The sequence below is a fragment of the Melanotaenia boesemani genome, chromosome 21, assembly GCF_017639745.1.
Source record: "Melanotaenia boesemani isolate fMelBoe1 chromosome 21, fMelBoe1.pri, whole genome shotgun sequence".
NCBI lineage: Eukaryota > Metazoa > Chordata > Actinopteri > Atheriniformes > Melanotaeniidae > Melanotaenia > Melanotaenia boesemani.
The window spans coordinates 15,020,153-15,029,971 of NC_055702.1; the positions used below are offsets into that span (position 1 = coordinate 15,020,153).

The following is a 9,819-nucleotide window of genomic DNA, read 5'->3' on the forward strand; positions in this document are numbered from 1 at the left end:
AAATATCATAATCAGAGGTAAAAACTTCCACCATCTGATTCAACATGTAGCAGAGCCACCCTTAGCAGGAATAAACTGAGGTATTAGTTTTGTGTGTGGCACAGACCTGACATTGGGGATAAATTTTACTTCACTTCTTTACTTTGTTTTGGTTAATATTTTTTGCTGCAATGATGAAGTTCAGATAGTTTGCAAATGGCCTTTTAACACTTCCTAGATTAATGGGCAAAAAATTATTCCTCTAAAAACATCATTCATGTTTTTCCTTATTGACATTAACACACACTGGAATGCTCCAAACACACTGATCAATTAATCATATGCAATGACCATTCTAATTCATATTAAAGTATAAACTGTTTTTTTCTTTGTTATTGTTTTTGTTTCAGTGCTTTCATTTTGGCTTAGTTTTTGTTCATTAATGGGACAGAATTACACATCATGTTTTTTTCTTCATTTATGGTTGAATTTATCTCACTTTACAAGTGACAAAGACCAGATCTAAATTTTTATATATTTAAACCTTAAGAATTAAAAGAGGGTGTACTTTTTTCATGACTATTTGGATTTATCCTCATTTTAGGAGTATCTAAGTAGCTAAAACCAGACATACCTGTTGAAACAGGGGCCCTGCAGAGGCATCTCAGCTATGACCAGTCCAAACATGCACAAGCACAACTACAGCGCTAATAAGAAGTAGAGGCTGAACAATTCAAGATATGAATACAAACCTACATCTATGATAACAATGCGATGGGATATAATTAAATTAAAATAGGGACTCCTTTACAATGAGCCCTGTTTAAAACACAGTATTTAAAATAAACATTCAGAAGCAGATTTATTGAAAAAAATACTTAAAATGCATATAAAAAAGACTTGAAAGATACAACATGAAAAAACATGCAAACATCTTAGAAGCTGTACAAAAATCTGTGCAGACAACATTTCTCACAAACATATTTTGGCACATTAACAGAATGTTTCAACAACTTAAAAGCTTAACAAAAGAGCATCTCAGATTAAATTAAATTTATTTATTTTTTTTTTGCTAATTTGACAAAACAGCTGCACTTACATTTTATCAATAGCTATGAACCTTTTTGTGAGGTATTGAACTCCTCATTCCCCAAAATGTGCCCCAGTTCCTGTTCTTCATGTTAAAACAATGGCTTTGTACGCATGCACAGCAATATACTAACTTTAACCTTATTTTAAATAAGACAATGCGCCAATTATGGTGTTAATATGTGTTGCATACAGGAAATTCCATTTAATATTTATGTTTACACATTAAATAATAGTTTAATCCCTATGTTTTATCCTCTATTCAACTGAAATATTTGTGCCCATTTAAAGTCTTTGTTATATCCATATCTTTTAAAACTTCTACTCTCTTAAAATCTTCTATTTAACCACAGCTATCCACTTCTGGACAACAGCCTTGCTTTGGAGCAGGTGTTGCCATATCCTGTGACAAACAAGCAACCTGATCAAAACAAGTCCAAAACGATCGACTGTGTCCTTTAAAAACAAGAACAAAGTTGCTAATATGTGGAGATGAAAGCATAAAGCAGCAGCGTTTGTTTCCAGGTGCTATGAAAACTCTGGTAGGTCATAATTTCACAATTAAGGCACTTAAATGTGTACATAACAGGAGTAAGGTCGGCATTCACACAGCTTATTTTGATGATTACTTATCCAGAATACCGTATTCTGGTTAAGGTAATGAGAAGATGTTATTTACATAGAAGTGTATTAGAGTAAAATTTAAACTGGGTAAATATCAGAATATTGCTGTACATATGAACGCAGCCAATGAAACACACCAATAAATGAAAACATGAAAAGTTAGGGGAAAAAATGCTGAGAAACAGCTGCACACAGGTTTCTTGTACAAGTGAGTTCAATCATCTTTCTCACCAATTTTTCATTTCAAATCATAAACCCACCCCAAATAAAAGAAAACGTCTAACGTTGCTAAATTATATTTATAGAAAAAATTCCATGTTTTCTTCTTTTCTTTCTTCTTCTTTTTTTTTTAAGAATACAATTTAAATTTCTGATATAAATGCCTTAAAGTAAGTTTATATATACACTGGAATGAAATCCTTAATCCATACCTCCCAGTTCCTGGTACTGCCCTTATCTAAAAGTTATGGCTTTAAAAGGTAAAAAGACACCGCTTCAAAATAGCACACAGCGGGACCATAAAAACATCTTAAATGCACCAGTGCTTAAACTGCTTCCACATTTTGTACCATTTAAAACAACAATAAGAAAAACAAAGACATCTTATCAGGCTCAAACGGCAGACAATGCAAGGCCAACATTATTTAAGTGAATTAGCACTTTGGTCCCATAAACTCAGTATGGCTTTGTTTATCTCAACTGCAACAATAGATTCTTTTGTTCCAGTTTCAAATGTTAACATTTCATGAGTAAACACACTTAGAATATCTCTTTAGGTGAGTCGGATGCCCAAAACTTGCTCCAGCTCTTGTCTTCTCTGCTGCACCTGCAACAAAGAGGGACAGTGTCAGTGTACAACGAAACAGCAATGATCTGCCCATAAACATTCATAATGTTGAGTGATTTAGCTTCTATTTTTACTAACTTTGGAGTAAACATATCTGCCCACTGCCTCTGGCATCCAAGGTGCCTGGTAGAACTCAGCCTTCCTCTCCTCCTCTGGGTTTCCGGTCACATCTGTCATTAACTGATGAAACACAAATGGATTACTAAACACAAGGTACCGCAACTTAAACAACTTCAGGCTTGTAGACTTGAAATCCTCCTATAAAGTACTTCTGAGAATGAGGTTGTAAATAGTAGCTCGAGTAGGTATTTACCTTCAGATCTCTGCACTGAGACTTCAGCCAGTCCTGGATGAACTCTTGTGGATTATTGCTGAAGCTCAGCATGAAGTCTCTCTCTGTCTTAAGCTGGTTGATGTACTCAATTGTTTCGTGAATCTGAAGTCAAAGAAAAATAAAAAACTTTGTTGAAAATCAAAAGGAATCTCATTGCCATTACTACAGACTGCCTGTGATGTATTAGAAAAGCAGAACCTTCATTTCAAGAGCAGCAATTTCCTGTTGGTTGGTCGTGGAGGACAGGAAGCTGTTCATTTGTCCCTTTAATGGGTCATCCACCTCCACATCAATATCATAACAGGCTGTCTTCTTCTGATCTGTGGGGTCCACGCTGCTCAGGGGACATAAAAATGGAGGAGAGATGCTGACTGCTGCCCACCAGGAGGTGTCATCCACGTTCAATGAGAATTTCAACTATTAATTCCACAAAATAGAGGACAGCTTTCCACTCCGCCTCAGCCCACCCTTACTCAGCTCAAGACCCAAAAGCTTCATTATTTCATATATTGTCTTAATATTAGAGTCAAATAAATATAACCTTTAGTTAGAACACAGTTAGCATACGATTAGCATCTCTTTTTGAGTTGGTGGCGGAAGTGAGAACTTAGACTCTGAAAACAATGAAAGTAGACAGAAGTTCAACACTTACAGAGACACAAAACACAGAAGGAGCCATAATCATCCACACTGCTGTACCTTATAATGTGATTGATAATAATGGGGTCAGGGTGCTGCAGCAGACCTGCCAGTTTCATGGGAATTTCAGAGAACCTCATGCGCGGACAGTTGAAGATCTGAGCAGCATTTAGTTAAAAAAACAAAGTTAGACACAAAACGCATACGAGCTTCAGAGTGGGATCCTGAAAGTAAGTATTAACACTCGATACTTATATACTTCATGTTTGTGAGTTTAACAGTATTACTTTTACACAACAAAATGTTTGGCTTGTGCATAAATTTCCTCTTACAGTTAATTATATAATTATACACTCATAAACTTCATCCATACCTGTCTGAAATAGCGGTTGCAGTTGATGTACTCCTTCTCATGACTATCCTGTAGTTTGTTGTTCTTGATGTAGAGCCAGAGAGCCTGCATGATGCAGGCCCGAGTTTGTGTGTGCACACCCAAAAGACGAGCCAAACGTGGGTCCAGTTTGTATTGAGGAGGCTAAAAAGAAGAATAGGGAGCATACAAGTGTTGGTTGAAAAAAGTAAGCAAGCCAGTTAGTCTGGAAATGACACAAACTATGAGATAACACAGTGCATGCTACCTGATGGTCGAGCATGAGCAGAAGAGTGCACTTAACATTCACATCGCCTGGTCTTTTGACCTGGAAACCATCCGTCTCTTGAGTGGTGGGCATTCTATGCCACTGGAAGATAAACATGTCCATACAGTCAGAACAGATTTTTCCCCCATTCTGTCCAATTAAAGCCAAAATCACCAACAATCTCAGTGGATTTTAGTGTCAGTGTGTCTACATTAATCTAAGGTAGTTGCATACATGACTCATTTCATGTCGTACCTCTACTAAGTGATTGTCAGGTCCATAGAGCTCCTTATCAAGCTCAATCACAAGGCTTTTGAAGAAAGACGAGAACTTCCTTTTCTGCTTACCAGGCTGAAAACACAGAGCATAAAAGAGTGTAAAAATAAAGAACAATGAGGCTGCCATCAGTGTTTCCTTACTTTGCAGTGTCAGTCCACAGCTGCATTGTTTAGCTCTGACCACATCAGGGTTGAAGAACCAAACTGTTGAGTAGAAAAAGCTGTTGCACCCCCACCCGCTGCATTGCCCTGTCAAAGTCTGTTTGCTTTACGTGACCCCTTTTGCTCCTTCCTTCCCAGTTCTTTTTTCTGTTGCTCAATGCAGTGCTCCTACACATGCCTAAACCAACAAGCATGAAGAGAAAAATTAAAAAAAAAAAAAAATCTTTCTGCTGTGGCCTCGGATGACACAATAAGTTGAGCTGGAATTGATGGAGGGAGGGGAGGTATGTCAGCTCGTGGTATGCAACGGCCAGTGGTTTCAATTCTGCATTTCGACAGAGCGCATGAGCAAGCATGTGTGTGTGTGCGCGTATGTTAGCAGTTGTGGGGTGGGATATGGAAAGCTGTAAACACACATCTGGTTGCGTGGCCTGAGCCAAGGACACAGGCCAAGTGAAATTTTCAGAAACTGAGACTGAAATACTTGGGAGTCAGGAAAAAAAAAAAGAGGATGGCGAAACAGTGTGAGAAAAGTGCCTGCTGCGTTGTTCACTTACTTCCTCCAAGAGTTTGCCTTCCACTCTCAGCTCCCAGGAAGACACCTTCTCTGCCTCCTCTCCGTCAGGTTTGCTGGGAGTGTAAGTGTTGGAAATGTAGATCCTCAGCTTGCGCTTTTGCTGAGTCAGAAGTAAAAACAAGCAGAAGCAAATAAAAAAAAAGGTATGCTTGATTATATACACACATCCTTAAATTTGAGCCTGTTTCAACAACATATTTCAGTTGCTGTTATCTAATAATATGAGCTTGACCTGCAGATTCAGTTAAAATGGTGAATATTCACAACCTCATTGGAGTGTGAAGAGGTTTTCTGTATCATGGAATGGCTCCTGCACTTTTTATGAATACATTTTTTCTGCAGGCTTTTCTTAAACAGCGTGCTTTGCTTCCGTTACGGTTCATGGCCACTGCTTACAAATGCAAATACTAACCTTGAAATCATCTCCAAAGAAAACAAAACAGCCAACGCCTCATCCTGAGGCGACACACCAAGGTCATTTAGCTGCTGAAACGTGTTGTTCACATTACAGAGTTGTTCTCGTACTCATCCAAATATTTCTGGACAAGAGCAATTTATTGTTGAATTATGGCAATAAATTAATCTTAACAATGAATTATGAAAACTTTTTAAATCAGACGAAGCAAGTTTGCAATTCAAAGAAAAATTTTAGAGGAAACTATTTAATCCATTATCTGTTTAACTAGGAGGCAGCCTGCCGTATCTATCTCTAAGAAGAGGAGGAACGGATGCCTCCCTTTATGCTTGTTATTGTATTTCAGATAATTTGGTCGCAAACTGAACACACAACTATGTTTGTAATCAGGCTTCCAACACCTAAAAATCAGCTTAAAATACCCCTTTAGTTTTCTTAAAAACCACGCCACACTTCATGAAGAATGGATACCATAATGGGCTTCTTAATGGCCTCTTGAATCTCCATGCGCTTTCGGGCAATGGTCTGATCCAGCTTCCTCTCAAAGGCCAGGAGGTCCATGTAGGCCTGGGACTCTGGGACCAGGTCTCGGATCTAAAGAACAGCAGAATATTGAATATTGATGGATTAAAACCAGCTGTATTTAATCGTTTCAATGATTCTGGGAGTCGGAATTTACCTACCCTCTGTGGCAGAACCTTGTCGGCCATCTTGCGTCTTTTTGTTCTAAAACCCCACAAAAAAAAAGTATCACATGAAGGGTGTTTAAAGGACCTCAAATGACAACACTCTATAATACACAGAAGATCCCGTTTCCAAGGATATCAGAGCCTTAAACTGGGTCCTGCCATGTTGTGTCTCATTCTTTTGTTAACAAATATACAAGAAAAGCATAATGACAACTTCACAGTGCAATAACACAAAGTTGGTCAATATTAACTTTTCTTTTATTCATTTTCTGTACTGCTTAGTCCAATTCAGGGTCACAGGAAAGCTGGCGCCTATACCAGAAATTAACAGGCAAGAAGCAGGGTGCACCCTGAACAGGTCGCCAGACCATCTTAGGACCAACACAGAGAAAAACCACCACTTACACTCACTCCTAGGAAGAATTTAGAGTGAACATATTCACTTTTGTTTTTATTAAATCTTCTAAAAGTCTTCCTGAGGTTTCCACTCATCACCGTCCTCACAAGACAGTTTCTTTAATCAAGTTATACAGTTACCCCTCATTATGACTTCATTCTCTGGTGCTTTCATGAGCAATTTGGATGGCGCTTTGAGCACTGATGCTCACTAATCTCCTAATACTGAGAATTCAGTTTCAAAATAAACCTGGCTCAACAACAGACTCATTGTGGATAAGACTAAATGCTGCCTCACATTATGGCCCACTACATTTATAAGTGTGTCACTGATTAGTGAAAAAAATACCCACTTCTGTCTGCTGCTATGAAAGCAAAGGGCAGTCATGAGACGCTGCTATCCTCGTGTCTATCTGAGCTGAGCGGCAAATTTACACAACACTTGAGTGAATATTTAGAGTCATTACATCAAGAAACAGAAACATAATAAATTAAATTTTTAGTGCTGATTACCAAATTACTGATTACTGGAAGCAGGATTGGCCAATGCCAATCACATGGGATATTTTATTTTGTTGAGTTTGAGTGAGAATTTGAGATCGTGCTGAGCTTGGCAACAGGTCAGTCTCTTGCTCTGTTCCTTCAACTTGAAACAGGATTCAGCAGGATCCAAAGCTGCCCCCCTTGATCCCATCAGGGGAATTTAAAGTTACTCTCAAGGGACTGGAGAAAGCATCTTTGAACTGCTCTTTTTTTTAGTGTTTCATAGCGATAGCCTGCTTTTGCCTTTTAAATGAACTAATTTATATTCTGTATTGTTACAGATGTCTGTTCAAACCGGTCTCTCTTGTTAATGAGTGTGTCTCCATGGGTCTACCTGTATTTTTTTTTAACTAATGCTAATTCTTTACACTGAGCATTATAACTCTTGTGTGCCTGCCCTGAAACAACAGCTCTTCCTTATTTACCCTCGTCTCAGGCCCCCCAGCGCCTCTTGCTGTTGCTGCTGCTGAAGAAACCGTTTCCTTGAGGCGTCCATGCTAGGGGGTCCCATGCCTGGCCGCATGGGAATGCTACCACCACCATAGGAGGGCCCAGGCAGCTGACCCCCCATTGCCCCCATGGGGCCTCCCACTCTGTTGGATGGCATTCCAGGGCGCTAAAGAAAAGGAGAGGTTGGAGCTTTTATGTCATGTTCATAAAGATCCCCGAAATCCTAACTCTTTTTCCGCTGATTACAGAGGGCTTATCTTTAGTTGTTCTACTTCTTATTTTTATCAGCTAAAAGTACTAACTTTTAAAAGGAGTTGGCTTCTCATAAGATTTTCCAAGATCACAATCACAAGAATCCAACTTGCTAAGAATGAAGCTGTTTGAGACTGAAACACAAAAGAGTTCTGTTTTGCTAAACGTTTGATCAAATTTCACAAATATTTTTGATATCGCACACTATGGCAGCAGAATGATGTGTGACTTCGTTTTTAGGACTTTATCACAGAAATGCTGCGAATTAGGATTAAATGGACAAAACTAAAACACGGATGTGATCCGGGTGTGCCATTTTGTGAAATGCTGTGAGGGTAACCGTGTACATGTTATCTGCAGTAATTCATCTTCGCTGGGGTTTGAATCCCACGTTGAACTTGACAGTAAAGTAGAAGTTTGTGCATCTGGAGCTCGCCGACATCAGCAAATGACTACAATCAGTTTACTTCCTGATCACTGCCAATCAAGGCTGCAATTTCAGTTTTCAGCTATGATGTTTTCTCAATGGTTATTTTGATTTAAAAAAAAAAAAACTTAAGAGGGTTTTCATCAGCTTGTGACTTTTCCATCTTAAATTGTTCAGTCTCTCCTTCAGCAGAAAAATAAATATCTGAACCCTTATGGAACCAACTTCCAAAGAGGATCAGTTGTAATGGTGCATGTCAGCTACAACCACATGAAGCTGCAGATGGTGGCAAAACTAGGATAATGTATGCAGGCTTGCCCCTGGGCAGATGGGGATAATGATAAACTTACTTTTGTTTTCACCAACTGACAGGAGAGTGAGGGCAACCACGTGACTTTTTCGTTCATACTTGAACAGAACACATTTTTGTGGCACTTATTTAACCTTAAAGTCTGTTTAATTATTGGTACATCATGATATATCTGCTAGCAAAATATTTAAGTTATTTTTAATTAACTGACGGCAGAAAGTCAGAGTTCTTTTTAATGGCGGAAGTAGAGTCAACACGATGTTTTAATGGCAATTAAATTGAAGTTGTTCTTGTTGTGGGTAGTTTTCAACAAAAGTACAATTAATGTCAGCATCTGCTTTTACAAGCCGTCAAAACAGCATAAACATCACGAAAAAAGCATAACGCTATTCTCAACTTTCACTTAGTCAATTTCTATTATCAAGAGCTCTAAAATAAAAACCAACCTGGGGATACTGGGGAGCGTTGTTCATGCTTCTGGGGTAACCCGACGGGGGCTGCGGCATCCCGGGCATCCTCATGCCCGCAGTGTGTCCTACATTCATGGGGTTCATATTCGGATTCATCTGAGGACCCGTGAAGCCTCTTGATGCCATCTTCTGGATCCACAAGTGGTTAAAAGTGACAGAAACTTCAAACGAACTGCAGTCTAAATAAAATTAGGAAGAGATGTAAATGACCACCACCCAGAAAAGTCAGAAAGAAGCTTTAGGAAACCACCAGTACTTTGGTTGAAGTCTGACTGGTTTTGACAGCAAGCACACTGTCAACAAAAAGCTAGCTAATGTTAGCTCGTTTCCGACCGTTTCAAGTTCCGGGATATCCTTCTACCATGTAACTGCTCGCTTTCTGGTCTACAAGCGGTGACTGCTGTTTGTCACCTCCCCCCCGTGTCTACACAAGAGAACATCGCCAGCTAATAGCTACTTCACTGTTTCACAAGAAGGGCAATGTAAAATATAAAACCCGACTTGTCACAAAGTCAGCGTCCTGAAGAAAATTCAAGTTCTCTGATTCTGATCTCTGCCCACACACGCGATTGAAAATGCTGCTTTCACTGTTCTCGGAAATTACGCAATTCAAAATTTCATCAAACATTAGTTTCGATCAGCGTCAAATTTTTGCCCCTTGTGGGATGAACACGATAAAAGAAACTAATAAACAAAAATG

The 9,819-nt window shown here is 39.0% G+C and overlaps 1 protein-coding gene across 3 annotated transcripts; it reads right to left on the reverse strand.

Annotated features, from left to right (window-relative positions):
• Positions 1–824: 824 nt before the first annotated feature.
• Positions 825–9,743, reverse strand: smarcd2 (SWI/SNF related, matrix associated, actin dependent regulator of chromatin, subfamily d, member 2). 3 transcript variants are annotated; one of them, XM_041973528.1, is made up of 14 exons: positions 9,376–9,743; positions 9,096–9,298; positions 7,636–7,826; positions 6,266–6,308; positions 6,054–6,176; positions 5,148–5,273; positions 4,406–4,501; positions 4,151–4,252; positions 3,886–4,047; positions 3,573–3,670; positions 3,072–3,207; positions 2,853–2,975; positions 2,618–2,719; positions 825–2,518 (listed from the first exon to the last, which is right to left on the reverse strand). In XM_041973528.1, exons 2-14 carry the CDS (start codon positions 9,243–9,245, stop codon positions 2,465–2,467), a joined length of 1,506 nt encoding a protein of 501 aa, XP_041829462.1. In that variant the 5' UTR covers positions 9,246–9,298; positions 9,376–9,743; the 3' UTR covers positions 825–2,464. The 3 variants fall into 3 exon arrangements, with proteins under 3 accessions (XP_041829462.1, XP_041829460.1, XP_041829463.1); XM_041973526.1 differs by having other exon boundaries at positions 9,096–9,743; XM_041973529.1 differs by having other exon boundaries at positions 5,148–5,267; positions 9,096–9,741.
• Positions 9,744–9,819: the final 76 nt, after the last annotated feature.

Bases quoted from the DNA above. Each gene is read 5' to 3' on its own strand.
- smarcd2 (XM_041973528.1), bottom strand. From the start codon at position 9,245: ATGGCATCAAGAGGCTTCACGGGTCCTCAGATGAATCCGAATATGAAC. The intron at 4,253-4,405 runs GTACGACATGAA...TTTATCTTCCAG, and splicing joins CTGACAATCACTTAGTAGAG to TGGCATAGAATGCCCACCAC. The intron at 2,976-3,071 runs GTTCTGCTTTTC...CTTTGACTTCAG, and splicing joins TTGCTGCTCTTGAAATGAAG to ATTCACGAAACAATTGAGTA.